At 42.5% G+C, this 18,225-nt stretch overlaps 2 protein-coding genes across 4 annotated transcripts in view; both read left to right on the top strand.

The window, feature by feature from the left end:
* Positions 1 to 682: 682 nt before the first annotated feature.
* Positions 683 to 18,225, top strand: part of ZNF451 (zinc finger protein 451) — a 39,832-nt gene continuing 22,289 nt past the window's right edge. For 2 of the 3 annotated variants that reach the window (XM_030490162.1, XM_030490160.1), the window contains exons 1-8: positions 683 to 1,039; positions 1,602 to 1,685; positions 10,167 to 10,250; positions 11,494 to 11,619; positions 12,735 to 12,846; positions 13,453 to 13,603; positions 14,935 to 15,061; positions 16,672 to 16,825. In XM_030490162.1, coding sequence (XP_030346022.1) covers positions 1,605 to 1,685; positions 10,167 to 10,250; positions 11,494 to 11,619; positions 12,735 to 12,846; positions 13,453 to 13,603; positions 14,935 to 15,061; positions 16,672 to 16,825 — 835 coding nt within the window. In that variant the 5' untranslated portion in view covers positions 683 to 1,039; positions 1,602 to 1,604. Of the gene's footprint in view, positions 1,227 to 1,601; positions 1,686 to 10,166; positions 10,251 to 11,493; positions 11,620 to 12,734; positions 12,847 to 13,452; positions 13,604 to 14,934; positions 15,062 to 16,671; positions 16,826 to 18,225 lie in introns of all 3 variants that reach the window. The other variant, XM_030490161.1, reaches the window with a different exon arrangement.
* On the top strand, positions 5,494 to 5,697 carry LOC115609314 (cytochrome c oxidase subunit 6A2, mitochondrial-like; the record flags this gene model as incomplete). Its single annotated transcript, XM_030489341.1, has 1 exon — positions 5,494 to 5,697. A coding segment is annotated over one exon (204 nt), but the record flags the coding sequence as incomplete, so codon positions are not given.

Raw genomic sequence — 18,225 nt, 5'->3', positions numbered from 1 at the left:
GCTGAGTTACTGAATGCCTTCTTGCCCCAGTCTTTACTATCAAGACCAGCCTTCAGAAACCCTACAGATCAGGGGGAAAGGCTGAACCAAGGAGGATTTATCCTTTTTGGAAGAGGATCAGCTCAGAGGATACTTAAGCAAACTGGACATAATGGGCCCTGATGGGATGCACCCACAAGTGCTGAGGGAGCTGGAAGATATCATTGCAAAGCCCCTCCTGATAATCTTTGATCAATCATAGTGAATAGGAAAGGAGCTTGAGTACTGGAGGAAAGCGTCACCTCCATCTTCAAGAAGGGCAAGAAGGACGATGCACAGAACTACAGGCTAGTCAGTTCCACCCTGATCCCCCAAGAAGGCAATGGGGCTGCTAATCCTGGAAAGCATTTTCAGGCACTTCAGTGATGTGAAAATTATCTGGAGTCATCAGTATGGCATTACCACTGGGAAGTCATGCTTGATCAACTTGATAAAGAGAAGACTGGCCTAGTAGATGAGGGGAGAGCAGTGGACACTGCCTGTCTAGACTGCACGAACTGCCTTGGCACGGTCTCCCGCAGGGAAGCTGTCGTGAGCAGGCGCTGAGGTGGCCTGAACGCGGCGCACCACAGGCGCGCAGCGAGCACCAGCGGGACCCTCTGCGCCCTCCGCCTCAGCGCGGCGCTAACGGCCCGCCCTGCACAGGCGGCTTTCCCGCCTTCCCCCCTGCCTGCTGTCAGCCCGATGGCCGCCACCTTCCGCCTGCCCCGGAAGCGGCGTGCGGCTTTTCCTCCTGTGGGCAGGCACTCTGCGCATCCCCACCGAAGGGGGAACAGCGGAGGCAGGAGATTATTGAAGGAAAGCGCCCCGAAACGCCGCCGCGGGGGAAGGGGGCGCTGCGCCATGGCGTTGCCGCAGTAGCGCCGGCACCTGCCATGGGGGAAGCGAGGCGAAGCAGGCGGGCAACTACAAATCCCGGCAAGCCGCGCCCCGCTCCCGCCCCACCTCTCCCCTCCCCGCCGCCCCCGGGGTGAAGAGGAAGCGGAGGCGCGCTGGGCCGGTGCGTTGGGGTGCCCTCGGGCGCTGCCAGCTGCGGCGGGGCCGGGGCCTTGCGAGCGGCGCGGGGCCGTGGCTTAGCAACCCAACCCCGCGGAGCGGGCGGGGAGGCCGCCGCTCCCCCGAGGCGGGGCGGCCTTTGCGGCGGTCTGACTGACCGGGGGCCGTGGTGCCCATGCGGGTAGAGAAACGTGAGTCAGCAGCGCCGGCCGCTGGGGCCGGGGCCGCCGCCGCTCCGGGCCGCTCGCGGAGGTGTTTCCGTTTAGGCGGATGGCGCTTGTTTTGAAGCAGGAAGCTCCGGGGCCAGGCTCTGCGCTGGTTCTGCAGCGGCCGGAAGCATCAGAAATGCCCGTAGCTGCTAATAACGCCGGAGCGCACCTCGCGGCTGTTGTTAAACTGTCCTCTGTTCTGCCGGTAGCATCAGCGCCGTTAGGCGAGAGCTCCGGTTTGCCACTTGAGCATTGAACTGTGGCCGTAAAGCCAAAGTAGGCGTGAAACGGAAAATGCTGCGTGGTTAAAGAAAACTTACAAAATAAATTCATGAAGCATGTTTTGTTTCTGTTTAGGTAATGGAGTCTCGTAACTTCAGCAGCGTTTCCAAGAGACCATCAACCTCTGAAAGTGAAGATGATGAGATTGAGTTCGTTGGAGTAAGTAGATCTGTTACTGGAAATGCACTGCCTGTTGTAGTATGTTCTCGGTAGCCCAGTGAAACAGGAGGGGGTCTTTTTGTGCTGTGGCTGTGGTCTTATTTTCAGTGGAAAGCATTACTTCTGGATTTAAAGATAATTTAATTTGTGAATCTTAAAGGTTTATGTGCTTGGTTTTTGGGTGGTTTTTTTGTTGGGTTGGGTTTTTTGGGTTTTGGTTTGGTTTTTTTTTTGGAAGAGTGTAAAATTATGTCAGTTGGTTCTATACAGAGAATATAGACTTGAGTGTCCCAGCAGGTGAGTGAGGGATTACAGTGATCAGTGAGGTATAGGAGAAGCCACTGTAGCTGACTTTTCTGGTAATCAGATTGCATAGCATTTTGCTTCATTAGTAGTCCCACTGAAGTTAATGGAATAAAGCACTGCTCATTCTGCAAAACTGTGTAAACCACTATACTTTGTTTAGAAGAAGAGGAAGGAAATAATGGGTTAGAGGCCTTAAACAGTCTTCTTAAGTTGTGAAGCACTGTATAATAGCTACAGTACAAGACCTAGTCTGATGCTGACATGTGGCTTATGTGGTGTGACTTTAAGAACCATATCTGTTGAATGTCCAAGAGGAGCAGAGTGGTTTTGATGCTGCTTGTGTTCTGGCCTCAATATATCATCCTACGGAGGTGCTGGATGGCAGGGATATGTGCAAGAACAGAAAGATGATTTTCCTTAAGGAACAAATTATTCAAATAAGATCAAGTGGTTAATTGATGCCAGGACTAATAATGGTTGATTTCCTATGGATTTGTCTTATCCTTAATGCTGAACAGTAACTAGATTATTTTTTTTTAATTATGTTGTATGGTGTTTGATTAAAGTTGATGAAGTTAAATGCACAGACCTTCTCTGCAGGGGTATTTAGGTGCTCAAGTACGAGGGACGTATATTTTTGTGAAAATTACAAGTAGTTGATCTCTGAGGCTTCTTGGTCTTTTAATTGGTCAAAATTGACTAACGAGTTCAAAGTTCATTATATACACACACAAGCATTCACATGTAGCATGATTGTGTAAGCTTCATTTTCTTGAAATACTGGGCAAAGAATTGAGGAAGCTAGTATGGCTTTGAATGTGTAATGATAGAAGGGCTGCTGGAGCACCAGGAGCAGTAATTGAGAGAGATCTATTAAAATCGATGCTTCTGTTAACTTTTTCTTGCTTTCACCTGTGGATAATACGGAGCATCTGTGGTCCCAGGGATGATTGCTTCTAAGCGAGGCTGCTATATATAGGAAGATGACTGTGCTTAGGCTAGTTTGTGCAGGATTGGTATCTCGGGGTGAAGAGCTTACTGTTGTCATTGGTGAAGATGAGGGGAAAGGTGTGCGACCCTGACCATCACCTAATATGGGCAGTGTGTCATCAGATCTCCCATTTGCCCCTCTGAGAGTGAACTTGGACTTTGCAAAAGGATTTGTAAACTACCTGGCTAGCTTTAGATCATCATTTCCGTATAATAATGTGTGTAGACTTCATCATAGATGTTGTGTATGAATGCTACCTGGTCATTGGTGTGGGTTTTTTGTGTGCTTGTTTTGGGGGGAAGGGGTTTTGTGATGTGTGTTTTTTATTTCGTTGTTTGGGGTGGTTTTCCAATTCAATTACTTGCCTTAGGGTATTTGAATTCTTACTGTAGGACTGTGAGGAAAATCCCCATTTGATGGAGCAAAAGCTCTGCTGCTGCTAGAGTTTTTTCAGCTTTTACAGCCAGATTCACCCTCATTCAGGAAACTTAGCTGGTCTTCCATGATTCCCCACCTTTTAATTCTGCATTACAACATATTTTGGCTGCTTAAAGTCATTAAACTCTAAAGTTTTGCATACCAGCAGAAAAATACAATATAGTTGTATCTACAGTGCGAGCCAGTATTCCTAATGGCTCGATTTCTTAAAATAGGATGGTCCCCCATTCTGTTTCCTTGGTAATGGTAAGGCAAGAGTGAGGAGGTTCACAGGTTTAATGGGGTCTATAGCACTTAAGTAGACAGATTATTCAAGTTGCCACAGTCTGCACTGAAAGCACTGGACTCCTGAATTGTTTTGGGGGTTTTTTTAATGGTATTGATCCGCTAATATTTTTTCCTGACATTTCTTTAAAGATGAAGCTCTTCATTATGCTGCTTTTTTAAAAAATACAAGTTTTCCCTGATAAACTTGGTGTCTTTTCTAGGCAGGGGCTGCCCTTACTTCTGTTACTTCATGTGGGACTTCAAGCTAATGCATGGTTTTGTAAAGTATTTAAATACCTCATGACTCCTCTGTTGTGTTACAATGGCAAACAATGTTAAGGAGGGTGTTCGTGTTTAATTTCTGTAAACATGTGTTAAGTGCATAGGAAGATTATATATGCAAAATAACAACTGGAAAATTGAAGATCTATGTATTTAAAAATTACTTTAATTTTCTGATGCAACTTATGCCAAGTTTTCTTCACTGTTGGTGATTTTTATTTCAGAAGTCCAAATTCAAAGAAAAACATGATTCCATAGGCCCTGGCTTGTTCAATAGTGATTTCAATTTCAGATTCAGGAAAAACAAATATACTTCATCCACTTTGCAGCCTTGACCTTTTGCAGTGTTTTGGCTGCACTTCATAACAAAAGATACAGCCCCTTTCTGTCCTGGAAGAGTTTGAGCAGCCGATTACTTTCTTGCAAATGAATGCTTCATTTTATTTCAAACCTGAAGAGGACTTCTGGCCTATTTTGGGAACTGATGATGTTAGAAAAATTGATTCATTAAAACCAGTTGCAGTTCTGAGTTCCTGCAGAGGTCTTAAGGAGCAGGTCAAGTTTTTAGTTTTCCTTGTAATTGTTGTTTTCCAATAAAAATGGTATCTGAAGAACACTTGGCCCTGGGATATACCAAAATCAAGTGATTTGCCAAAACATGTTACTACGTAAATGTTTTGTTTCCTTTCGCCATGGGGTGTTAAATATTAGGTATGCAGACTCAAATACTTGCTTCTCTGGCTTTCAGTTACATCACAGCAGGAACTGAATAAAATTGTAGAGGTGTTATGAAGCATCTCTGAAACAGGACTTTGGTTTTTGCTGCCAACCCAAGTCAGCCAAGGACTTGAATTTTATTATTTGCAAGGCTGCAGAAATCAAAACTTTCTAAGTACGTGTTGTTTCACAACGTGGGTCAGTTACTCAGCAGTCTTAAAGCTGGAAACCTATGGGGACAAAGACTTAGAGCACAAATAGTACAACTTATGCCAGATCTTTTTAGTGCACTTTAATGCAACCTTCTTCCATGATAATTAGTGTGTTTACACATGTGTACACAATTATTCTTACGTAATTATTTTGTCAAAGATATATTAAGTTTGTGGTCACACATATTGAAAGCTAGTTTCATGCTTTCTGTGTGCTAGTGTATGTATAATTATGCAGAAGTTTAATTGTGCTTTTTAAGTAAACTGGGTATTTGGCCTGAATGCATTTCAACTGAACAAACAAAAAAGCTTTACATGACATGCCAGTGGGCCAGGTGTCTGTTAGCTAGGCCTGGTTACCCAAAGATTGATGGAAATAAGGAATGGGGAGAAAGAGAGACCACAGTTTAGGACCTTCTGAGAAAACTTCTGGAGACAGTAAAAATGAGCTTCACAGAACCCCTTGAGGAGAAACTGTCCTTGGAGATGAATATGAGGATCCATTTTTGCCAGCCACCAATTAAACAGATTTGATTGTATTAACAATCTGGGATGTAGCTGGGATGGATCTAAACCAGCGTTGTGATGTTAATGATGCCTGACCTTCGTGGTGGCCCTGCCTGTTGTGGGTGTTTGCATGCTGAACTGCTACCTGAAAGGGAAGAAGCACGAGAGACCCGAGTTTATTCCTTACACTCACCTCCGGATCCAGACCAAGCCTTTCCCCTGGGATGACGGGAAGAAAACTCTGTTCCACAACCCCCATGTTAATCCTCTCCCAACCGGTTATGAAGATTAATTTTTTTTTTTTTTTTTTTTTTTTTTGCGTTCTACACTGCCCCGCACGACATCCTTGTCTCTAAATTGGAGGGACATCAATTTGATAGATGGACCACTCGGTGGATAAAAAACTGGCTCGATGGCTGCACACAGAGCTGTGGTAAATGGCTCGATGTCCAGTTGGAAACCTGTAACGAGTGATGTCCCTCAGGGATCGGTGTTGGGACCGGTCCTGTTCAACATCTTTGTCGGCAACATGGACAGTGGGATTGAGTGCGCCCTCAGCAAGTTTGCCGACGACACCAAGCTGTGTGGTTCGGTTGATACGCTGGAGGGAAGGGATGCCATCCAGAGGGACCCTGACACACTTGTGAGGTGGGCCGATGCCAACCTTATGAAGTTTAACCAAGCCAAGTGTAAGGTCCTACACCTGGGTTGGGGCAATCCCAGGCACTGCTACAGGTTGGGCAGAGAAGAGATTCAGAGCAGCCCTGCAGAGAAGGACTTGGGGGTGTTGGTTGACAAGAAGCTTAACATGAGCCAGCAGTATGCGCTTGCAGCCCAGAAATCCAACCGTATCCTGGGCTGCATCAAAAGAAGTGTGACCAGCAGGCTGAAGGAGGTGATCCTGCCCCTCTACTCTGCTCTTGTGAGACCTCACTTGGAGTACTGCGTACAGTTCTGGTGTCCTCAACATAAAAAGGACATGGAGCTGTTGGAGCAAGTCCAGAGGAGGGCCACGAGGATGATAAGGGGGCTGGAGCACCTCTCATATGAAGACAGGCTGAGAGAGTTGGGGCTGTTCAGCCTGGAGAAGAGAAGGCTGCATGGAGACCTCATAGCAGCCTTCCAGTATCTGAAGGGGGTCTGCGAGGATGCTGGAGAGGGACTCTTCCTTAGGGACTGTAGTGATAGGACAAGGGGTAATGGGTTCAAACTTAAACAGGGGAAGTTTAGATTAGATATAAGGAAGAAGTTCTTTATAGTGAGGGTGGTGAGGCACTGGAATGGGTTGCCCAGGGAGGTTGTGGATGCTCCATCCCTGGCGGTGTTCAAGGCCAGGTTGGACAGAGCCTTGGACCACGTGGTTTAGGGCAAGGTGTCCCTGCCCATGGCAGGGGGGTTGGAACTAGATGATCTTAAGGTCCTTTCCAACCCTTACTATTCTATGATTCTATGCCTCTCAATCAAGCTTTCTCATATATTGACTTAAGCAGGTGCAGAGTGGATATACTTGGGATAATTTTATACCATCTTCCCCAATTCTCTCTGTCTTTTGTAGCACAGGTGAGTTCCTGATTGGACCCAGGATTGTAGTTCTTACACTCTTAATTTCAGGGGTTTTTTTTAATCTTCATCTAAAGGTTAAACAACCAACCAGTGAAACACAAAAAATACAAACTAGCCCAAATAAATGCTACATTTGGGAACTGCATTATGCAGGAGTGTATATAGGCAGATGGTGTCGTGGTTTGGTTGGTTTTTCAGGGTTTAGGTTTTTTTCTTTCCCACTTTGTTTTTGTGGAAAATAAGAGTGTACGTCTTTTGAGGAGTAATTTTTAAGAATTACCCTTTTGCACTTGTGTTAAAACTGGAATGCAACCCAAAAAGTAGTGCACAAAAATTGTGTAGTAAGAGGCACAGAATTCAGAGGGGAAAAAAGAATGTTTCATGTATGCAAACAACATTTAAACAGGTATAATATTACTTGTGTTACAGTGAATTTACTGTTCTGGTCGCTAGAACTTCCTAGGCTTGAAAGCAAGATAATCTGCTTTTCAGCTGTCAACTTCCTTAACTAGTTGCTGAACCCAGGGAGCAAATACAGAAATAAGGAAAACCTCTGCATTTAAAGAAGCTACAGCTATTAGAATCAGAGTTGAACGTTCAAAACACATCACTGAACTGATTGGACAGTCAGGTGGTTCGAGTCTATCTTTGAACTGTTACTTGCTAACACTTGTTGTTAATAAAGATTTAATTTCCAACAAGTTTATAGAGGTTGACAGTTTCTACAAAAGCAAACCTGTTGTGGAGGGGTTTTTTACATTTCATATAGAAAACCATGTTCTCTTTAATCATAAAAAGTTAAGCACTCTTTTGAGCTTGATTCCTGTAAATTTTGTCATTTGTCCAAGATCTCATCCCTCTTCTTGCCAGTGAGACAGTGAGGGCTGTTTATGCCTGGCCAGCTGAACAGCTTTACAGCCTTGAAAGGTGGAAGAATGTAAAGAATGAGATGCAGTAAAGACAGCAGAGAGAATTGCTTGCTGCTGTTCTCTCTGCTACTTCTTGTGAGACAGTAAATCTTCTCAGCCTGCCCTAGCTGGTTGATTGTCAAGATCTTGAGGACACTGCCAAATAAATGGCAGAGATGGTGGATATAGTACTGCACCTCTTCAAGAAGTCAGTCTGCTGACTATTTTAAGTCCTCCTCCTGCCTGGAAAACTTAACTTTCTAACAAATAAAGAATACCTGTGCATTATGCAATAGCTCTGTGGTATCTGCCAGCAGTATTGCCAGACAAACGGTTAATACTGTAGTTTAGTCAGAACCACTGTCGTATAATGTAGATGGCATTACATGTACAAATACAACAGCCACCACCACCCCTCACCACCAAAACCTTATCTTTGGTTTTGGTTTATTTGCTCTGAGGTAAGATAACAACTTGGGGTAGGAAACATTTTATGGCATGTGGTGATTTTAGTTAGCTTGGCCTCTCACTGAAGATGTGTACACACATAACCATGGATGTGAGTTAGAGTCACCAGCAGTATTTTTGGTTGGTGTATGTAGAGTTACTCATCCTGTTTCGTGTTTATTACACTGATGATTTAGTTGGCATGTGATAATGTAGCACGATAGGGCTTTGTTTATAGTCTTGCACGACATCAGATTATGTGGATGAAGTGCTGGGTTTTTTTGCCTTTAAAAGCTGAAGACTCGTCATAGTGCATGTGAATGGAGCTCCAGACATTATTTTATATATCTTCTTTAAAGAAATTAAGACTTACATGCTTAGTTTGGGTTGCTGGCTTTAATTATGCTTCTCCGTTTGCTTTTTCATGTTTGTGCCAACATCCTACTACCAGAAGCTGGTAGTAGAAATGTTAGAGGAATAGAGAAAACTTAAGTACTTGTTGATGTCCAGGGTCCTTTGTCCTTCTGTCTTTGCATGGAGTCCTGACCAGGCTTCCTCGATGCACATTTTTGGAACTGAATGCTGGAGAGACTAAATGGACATGTCTTTGTGCTCTGAGTATGTGGTGTGGATGGGTGACTCCATTTCATTGTGATTCTAATACAGAGAAGATGCTTGTGCTTATGTAATATCCGCTCAGAAAGGAGTAGCTTTCAGGGCTCAAAAGTGTATGAGACTGTTTCTCACTTTCTTAATGCTTGGAATGCTTAAAGATTTTCACTTCTTTTTGTATTGGGTCTGGCTGATATTAGTGAATTTCCGCCACAGAAGTCCTCATAGTGCTCTGCTTTGCGTTGGTAGCTAGAAAGGTGTTGATAACACACCAGTGTTCTGGCTACTGCTGAGCAGTGCTCACACAGCATCAGGGATGTCTCTCCAGTATGCCCCCTCATCAGTAGGCTGGGGGTGGGCAAGATCGTGGGAGGGGACACAGCCAGGACAGCTGGCCCAAACTGACAAAAGGGATATTCCACACCATGTGACATCTGCTCAGCAATAAAAGCTAAGAGAAAGGAGGGATGGCATTCGTTGTTACGTTTGTCTTCTGCAGCCACTGCTGCCCTGCTTCCCAGGAAGCGGCTGGCCATTGCCTGCTGGTGGGAACCAGAGAATAAATCTTTCATTTTCCTCTGCTTCTGTGCATGGCCTTTGCTTTTGCTTTTTTAAACTGCTTTTGTCTTCACCCATGAGGGTTTTTTCCATCTTATTCCCCTGCCCCATCTGAGGAGGGCAGTGATAGAGCAGCTTGGGGGGCACCTGGCATCCAGCCAGGGTCAACCCACCATGCTTTTGGAGCTGGAATTTGTGTCTTTTAAAAACAGCCAATCAAAACAAATCCTGAAAACAATGAAAGCCCATTTAGCATTTCTTAGTAAAATTTAAGGCCATTCCTCTCTTGGTAACAGCTTGCTACCCTATTACCACTGAATTAACGGCACAAGTTGAGTATCTTTAAAAATGTAGATCTAAGTTGCTTGAGAAAGTGAAGAATATAAGGTTATTAACCAAAGTAAGACTGTTAATTTGAACTTTTTTTCTAGTTGATATCTATATGCTGATATTTGAATTATTTGTGAATACTTACTTGCATGTTTTACCAATTCTGTGGATTAGTCTGTTAAGTGGAAAAGCTGCCATGTGAGAATTCCATGACTTGCAGCCTCTTAAAACCTTGGGGAAGTTCTCCTTCAGGTAATGCTGACAGTGTGCTGTAATGCATGCAACATTTTATCTCCAAGGAATACAACATAATATTGTGTGTGTGTTTTAACACTCCTTTCAGGAAGGACCTTTAAGGCCTGTACTTGAAAGCATTGATCTTGTCAGTAGCGAGGATGAAGAACCTAATAGCAGTTCTTATGTTCATGTGAGTATGCTGTAATACATTTTGGGGCTTCTCAGCTGATAAAATAATTAGTCTCCTGTATTTTTTCCCATCAGTTACTTTTCATAAAAATACTTGTTAGAGGTGTTTTTAACAAGTAATAAATAAACCAGCATTGACGTCTTTTGATTTTTACCTACTCTTGAGTGGAAGGTAAGAATGCCAACAGTTCATTTTTTCCTGAGCCATTTTTTGCTGCCTTGAAATGGACTTGGAACATTTATTTGACTTTCAGTGGTTTTAGCAAGTGTGTTGAAGAAAAATACAAATGACCTCATAAATCGGTGTGTTCGGTTTCTAGCCTGCACATGTTATCTGGCCTATTCCCAGGCATTTTTCTTCTAAAGTAACTTGTAAGGAGCAGTTCATAGATTGGAGGATCTTATTCTGATGACAAACTCAGCCTCATTCTTCATAATTCCTCTTAAGAATGTAAGAGTCAGAAGCAGGTCAGTTCAGGTATCCCCGAAGCTTATTGTGCCTACTCTGCAGGGCCTTCGAGGGAGACCTGCAGAGTAGGCACAATCTGTCTGTAGTACAATCTGTAGTAGGAGAGTAGGCACAATCTGTAGTCCCCTCAGGGGACTGAGAATGACTCTGCTAGAGTTGTTTTTGGCAGCAGCGGACATCTTTGGCTTATGTTTTCCAGTGTTGCAATATAGGATGTATGAAACAAACCTGGTTCTTAAGGAAAGGTGGGATTTCTGTACATGCACAGGCTCACTCCTCAGGGCTAATTGCTAGAGTTGATTGTGCAGCAGGAGCAAACTACAGTGTATGGCCCTCATGCTAGAAAAAGCTAATCGGCCTTTCTGAAGATAGCGGGCAGTGTTGCCTAAGAACAAGAATGATACCAGCTCTCAGTTTTTCAGGTGGGCTGCATGTTGCCTTTGAAATCTTTAGCAATTTTGTTTACCTGCTTAGAAGAATTTACTGAATTTTTAATTTGAGACTTGTAGGACACCCAGCATGATCATCTATGTGCTTTAGTGAGGCTAATGTTGATGTTGAATTGCCTTGAATATGTAGGGGGTGGGGATTGTTCGTTTGTTAACAGAAGTTACAGGTGCTGGTAAATAGGAAGAGAAAACTGGCAAGGTAGATCATGGAATTTAGGGTTGGAATTGTGTACTGAATTGCATCCTGATCTTGGGCATCACTTTTGACTGTATTAGTGGCTGTTACTTAACAGTTACCAAATAAAAGCTTAACTTTTCCATTGTAGAGAAATACTAAGTGTAAAGATCACATTGACTATCAGAAAGAACGAGTTGCGTTAACCTTGGATCGTCTGGCACGTCATGTAGAAGTTGAGAAACAGCAAAAAGAAGAGAAAAACAAAGCCTTTAAGGTATTGGACATATTTTACTATGGGGGTTTTTTTGTTATGTAGAATTCAGTAGAATTGTATCATGTGGGCCTTGTAGTCATGACCGTGTTTATTTTCACTATTAAGTAAGTTAAATGATGGATGAGCAAAATAGAGATTTTTCCTTTTGGGGCATTGTTTGACACACAGTGTGGACTTTGTCTCTTCAGTGGCTTTTAGCTGATCAGTTTGCTAGTCTTATTGCAGTTCATAAGCGTGGGGGAAAAGTAACTTCATGCAAGCCAGTGGCAAAAACTTGTTCTCTTGTTTGTATGTATAGCGGAGGGACCTCAGCATCAGTTATTCTGGTTAAATAATTGAAAACTAACAATTATTGCAAACCACCATTGTGCAAACCTAGTTATCTACCTGCTTTTGTCTGAGATTTTGGGGAAGCCATTTGCCACATGAAATCTCTGTATCAGGTAATATTTCATAATGGGATAAAATTTTCTATGTATAAGGCAGAATTTTAAAGTTGAATTCTATTAATTGTATTGTGCAGCTATTTGAAAGACATGGGATTTTTTTTGTTATTATGAACTGGGAGGTGCAGTCAATAGGCTTAAGGGTAGGGCTGCTATCAGTGGGACCCAGACCACTTGAAGGAATGGGCTTACAAGAACCTCATGAAATTCAACAGGGGCAAATCTAATAGTTGTGGAACATGCTGACTTTTCCAGACTAATTTTCTGAACACCCTTAATGATTTTTAAAGTCACAGAATTGTACTATAGTTACAACTTGTTAATAATCTACAACAGATGACATGACTTTAATGCAACAGTGTAAAAGGCTGTTAGATATAGTCCAAAGTAGCCTTGAAGACCAGAGAGGCCTAAATCCCTCTCCTGTCTCCTCTGCTTAGAATCTGGCAATCTGTTAATGTCTCCACATACTTTCTCAGTATAATGTCTCCACATACTTTCTCACTGTAAAGTGCAGTCAGAGATAGCTATGTAGCTTTTAAAGTAGTCCAAGAATGAAGGCTAAAAAATCCTTTTGTTAATGATGAGTATTTTCCTGCTGTGTGGCTCCTCAATCCTCATCAGGTAATGTAACCTGCTGAATTAAAATTACACATTTTTCCCCTTCAGGAGAAGGTTGACTCCCAATATGCTCATGGGTTGCAAGAGCTCGAATTTATTCGGGCAAACAGTGACACAGAAGCTGCAAGATTATGTGTGGACCAGTGGTTAAAAATGCCAGGTAAGAATAGGAAACTTTAAGTTTCTGTGATACGTTTTCTAAGTCTTGCATTATTACGGGATAGAGCATATGATAATTGCATTGAGCTTGCAGGTGCCTCATGCATAACCAAATCCTACAATATTAACTGTGCTACAGTGTGGCATTTGAAAGTTCTTAAACACTCATTTCCATAAAAGCTATTCTTCTAATGTTTCGCTGCTTACCAAATTCAATATACAAAGTCTGAAAACCACTAAGGCAATGTTAACTACTTTTATAAGCAAAGCTGCTAGAAGGAAAAACATTACTGTTGAACTGTTGCTCAGGAAAATGTCTACATAAATATGTATAACGTCACGATGTTCAATCAGTATAAAATACTGCATAGAGGACCTTGTGGAAGGTGTCAGAAGTGTTTGACAAGTAATCCTACTGGGGACTGAAGAGACAGATTCTTCAAATGAAAGAGCAGACTTACTGTAGCAGGATTGAGTTACAGTGCATTGTTAGCTTGCTTTTAAGGATCAATATAACTTGATTTTTAAATGTTTTAGGGCTTGCGTTTTTGTTTTCTTAAGCCTCTGTAATTCAGATTCTGGTTAAGTGCTTTGTTTTATAACACAGGTCTCAAACCAGAAAGTGTTAACTGTGGAAAAAGGGGTGTTTGTAAGAGAGCACATCAGAGGAAAGTCAACACCAGTCCCATGGCTTGCCCTGTGATGCACTGCAACAGAGAGTTTGATAATGGACATCTTCTCCTAGGTCACCTTCAAAGGTAAGGACATAGTGAAAGAAATAAAGAAATAATATGCTTCAACTTAGTATATCAACATCAAGTCTACTTTAAAGTACCTATAGTGACAAAATTCCATTTGGAGAGCAGGTTAATATGTTACAGATTTTATGTAAATGATGTGATGAACTTCCTGGTTGGTTGTTTTTTCATTTGATGTTTTTCATTCAGAATTGATTCTCTCCTTTTGAGCATTTTTTGATTTTTGAGAAACAACATTTCTGTTCTCTGGTTCTGTTACATCTTCATCCAAACTTGAAAAAGTGCAAATATACACTTGATGGTAAGATTAAAAATACCCCTAATGAAGGGAAAGAGAAGCAAGAGCTACAGGCCAGACAACTGTTCAGAGCTCATCAGTGCTAGTCAGCACTCGCTGTGTCTGGGGTCAGTTCCAGCATATACTGCCTTTTAACGACTGAATGTCCATGGGGAAATGGTGAGGAGAGGAGCTGAGGGGGGTGTTGTGGGTTAACCCTGGTGTCAGCTCAGCCCCAGAGAGCCACTCACTCACTCGCCCCAGTGGGGTGCGAAGAGAATCAGAAGGGTAAATGTGAGAAAACTCTGGGCTGAGATAAAAACAGGTAAAGCAAAAGCTGTGCACACAAGCAAAGCAAAATAAGGAATTCCCATTGGTGGGCAGGGCTTTATCACACATAACAGTTACTTGGGAAGGCGAACACTATCATTCCAAACATCCCCTCTTTTCTCCTCCTTCCCCCAGCTTTTACTGCTGAGCACAGTGTTCATGGTATGGGAGACCCCTTGGGTCAGTTGGTGTTGGCTGTCCCAGCTGTGTTCCCTCCAGCCTCTTGCCTGCCCCCAGCCTTTGTGCTGGTGGGGCAGTCTGGAAAACAAAGGCAGCCTTTTCGCTGCGCAAGCACTGCTCAGCAATAGCTAAAACATCCCTGTGCTATCAACACTGTTGTTCATAATTCCAGAACACACCCACTGTATAAGCTGCTACAAAGAAAATTAACTCCATCCCAGCCAGAACTAGTGCATGGAGGTAAAAATAAATATATTTTTAAAATTCCTCTGTAGGAAATTGAGGTTTTGCTCTTAAAAACGGTATGATTCCTCTGCAGAGTGGTCATTATAACAGGTAAGCTGCAGGGAGAATCAGCTCTGTACAGGATACTTCAACTGGTATGGTTAATGATAGAGGAAGTGAGGAATTCTACAGTTTAGGTTCATTTGATAGGGTTTTGTCCAACAACTCAAGAGACAGATTTTCCTTCCCCTTTCCCCCTTAAAAAACTGTTTTGACTATTTAGAGGGGACTACTTTGTTAATTACTTCTTTCTCTCCAGGTTCGATCATTCTCCTTGTGACCCAACAGTCACATTACGTGGGCCCCCAAATAATGCTGTCGCCTGTGTGATATGCAGCCAAATATTTTCGACCTCTCAGCAGTACAGTGATCATCTTTTATCTAAGGCAAGATCATGAGGATAGGTAACTCACCTGACCGAAAGTACTAGGGGGTTTCAAGATGTATAACTATGCACTGATTTTGGTTTTTTTCTCCTTTTAACCTTCTTTCTCCCCTCCCTTCTTTTAGTCTTCAAGATAATTTTTCTTATTCTGCTGTTTCAAACAGCGCATCCTGACAGTACTCTCATGAGATCTAGACCATTAGACCAGTGTACTTTTGAGAGGACTGTAGTTATCTCTTGAACCTCTTGTCCCTCTATTGGTGCTGTTGTAAGGTATTCCCTTTTTTTTTTTTTTGCATCTCCAAAACTGAAAGGTAAAGGCAAGAAATTAGGATGAAATAAGTGACATAAAAAGAGAAGCACCAGAAAAGATATGGAGAAAAGAGAGGCAGCAGAATGAGGGGAAAAAAAACTTGAGTGATTCAGATGTAACTGTTTCTTCTGTTACTATGTATTTGCTGCTACTCAATAGTTAGCTTCCAGAAGAGAAAAGGATAATCTTTTGATTTTTTGAGTTTTGATTTGAATATAAGCTAATGGTATTTGAGGATCTTGTTCCTTCCTACCTTCACTCTTTTTCTTTTAATGATGCTCTCTTTCCCTTCTGTTCATAACTTACCCCTGTAAAACCTCAGTTCATTGACAGATGCTCAGGTGTTATCTTCTGGGTGCATTGTTTCACTTAAGCAGTCTGGTGTTGAATTGGATAATGGATAGTGTTTTCAAAGTTTAGTGTGTTAATAACAAATGTTGTTGTATATCTGCCTAGTCTGGAGAAGCTGTGTTAAATTTAGGGGAAGTTTTAAATACTCTGAGCATCAGACTACTTTTAGTTAGTCGTAGTAACTCCTGATGCGTAGTCATACCTGACAAGCGTGAAAGATTACATCGTAGTTTGTCCTTGCTCTTTTCCCATTGCTTCCAAGTTGCGTATCTGTAGTGTGTCCAAGGGCATTAGCTGTAGTTAGCGAGTGGCTCTTGCAGCAGGCAGGAAGATGGGATTATTTTGGTGTAGAAGGATGGGGAGATAATCCTAAATGCTGTGGAAAAAAGCATAAGCATATCATGAAGATTCTTTGAGTGGCGTAAGGAAGGAGTAAGCAAAAATGTCAGAAGCAAAATTAAAGGATTTTTGCCCTGAAGGCAGAGACGTGAAGTTGATGTAGAAGGCAAAAGGGGTGGAAGGAGTTAACTTTGCTGACAGTCACAGACCTGTCAGACTGCTCAGAGGAGCAGCATTTTGAGAAATTGGTGGTTAGCAAGATTAGGGAAAAACAGCTGCTTTGGTGATAGGAGCTTTTTTTGAGAGGCCGGGTAAAGGGACTAGCTGAGAGCCGATGGAGCCCATAGTTCCTGGGGAAGGTGCTTGCTCCCAGTTGTGCAAGAAGGGAATGGAAAAGTTGCCAATGTAGGAAGGCAATCTGGCCAGTCCCTTGTGTCTCACTAACTGAAGTGCATAGGGGTAGGCTGTAGATAAACATAGATGTGGTATCTGAAAAACTGAAAGTGTCAACATTACTACAGAAGGGATAGAGGAATGGAAGGACGTGAGGAGAACTGGGAATAGTTTCTTGACTTAATTTTTCCTAACTAGATCATTTTCTCTTCCAGCTAGATGAAAATGATGGACATATAAAAGATCTCCCGCCGCAGCTTATTCAGTGTTTTGCTTGCCCAGACTGCTTCCTTCTCTTCACCAGAAGAGAGGAATGCTTGCAGCATATGTCAGGAGAGAACCACTTCCTCCAGGATTCTAAATTGAGTGGTATGTTGCTACTAAGTATACTGCTTTCATTCCTTCTGATAATTGATCCATATGCTATGAAATGACTTAATTGTGCTGTGTAAAAAAGCTTAAGGTTTTAAAGCTTGTTTTTAATGAATTCTTATTTTTCTTTTAAGGTCTTAAATGTGATCCAGTTTTGTAAGAGGAGATGCTTTGAAATTCATATTTTTGTGTAGAAGTGATTCTTCCATCACAATTGCTGTAATAAGAAGCAGACTTTCCTTTATCTCCATGCTGTCAGGTCTCTCATATATGCTTCCCATCCTCCAGTGACTCTGTACAACTACTGTCCTAAATAAGTTTACATTTAGCATGTTGATAGGAATTCAGACCAAAACACATAAATTTCTTTTTCAATTTCAGTCAGGCTGGCTGTGATGTTCCCTCCCCTTACTGTACTGCCTGAAGTCTGGAGCTATTTTTCTTGTAGTTGTCTTTGGCATTCCTGGTGGAAAAGACCTGTGAAAGTTTCTCTTCCATATAATTGCAAATTTATCCTGCTTAGCTGGAACATTGCTGCTGGTCTTACTCCTTGCACTGGCTGCATTGCTGCTGAAAGCTAAAATACAAGTTATGTTGTGAGCTGGTAAAATCCTGAACTATAGAATCAGAATGGTTAGGGTTAGAAAGGACCTTAAGATCATCTAGTTCCAACCCCCTGCCATGGGCAGGGACACCTCGCACTAAACCATGTCACCCAAGGCTCTGTCCAACCTGGCCTTGAGTACTGCCAGGGATGGAGCATCCACAACTTCCTTGGGCAACCCATTCCACTGCCTCACCCTCGCTATAAAGAACTTCTTCCTTGTATCTAACCTAAACTTCCCCTGTTTAAGTTTAAACCCATTACCCCTTGTCCTGCCACTACAGTCCCTAAGGAAGAGTCCCTCCCCAGCATCCTTGTAGGTCCCTTTCAGATACTGGAAGGCTGCTATGAGGTAACCACACAGTCTTCTCTTCTCCAGGCTGAGAACCATACTTGCTAGATTCCACAGAAGATACCTGTCTGATTGTGGTCTTGGAAACAGGGTTAATGACCATCATAACTATACTGACTTTTTTTGGCTTTGACATAAGCCATAGGCATTAAAGCATTTACTTTAATGTTAGGTAGACAAATGAGATATAGATGGTGTTGACTTTTTTTTCAAGAAGCTACCACATTGTGGATAGTGTAGCTTTCAGGATAAGCCTACATGGCCAAAGGGATTAGTATAGTTATTTCTCATCTTCATAACTGTATGTTCTACTTCTGCCCTCCCATCGAGTGTCTGCAGGAAGTGTACAGTAAATACAGGCTTTGAAGGAATCTTCCTGCAGGTCAGGTCAGTACTGCCATCTTCACGGAAGTGACAATCAGCTGCACAGGACTTTTATTC

The sequence above is a fragment of the Strigops habroptila genome, chromosome 6 (genome assembly GCF_004027225.2).
Source record: "Strigops habroptila isolate Jane chromosome 6, bStrHab1.2.pri, whole genome shotgun sequence".
Classification (NCBI taxonomy): Eukaryota; Metazoa; Chordata; class Aves; order Psittaciformes; family Psittacidae; genus Strigops; species Strigops habroptila.
Note: the sequence above shows the minus strand (reverse complement) of the source record. Positions and strands in the feature narration are given on the sequence as shown.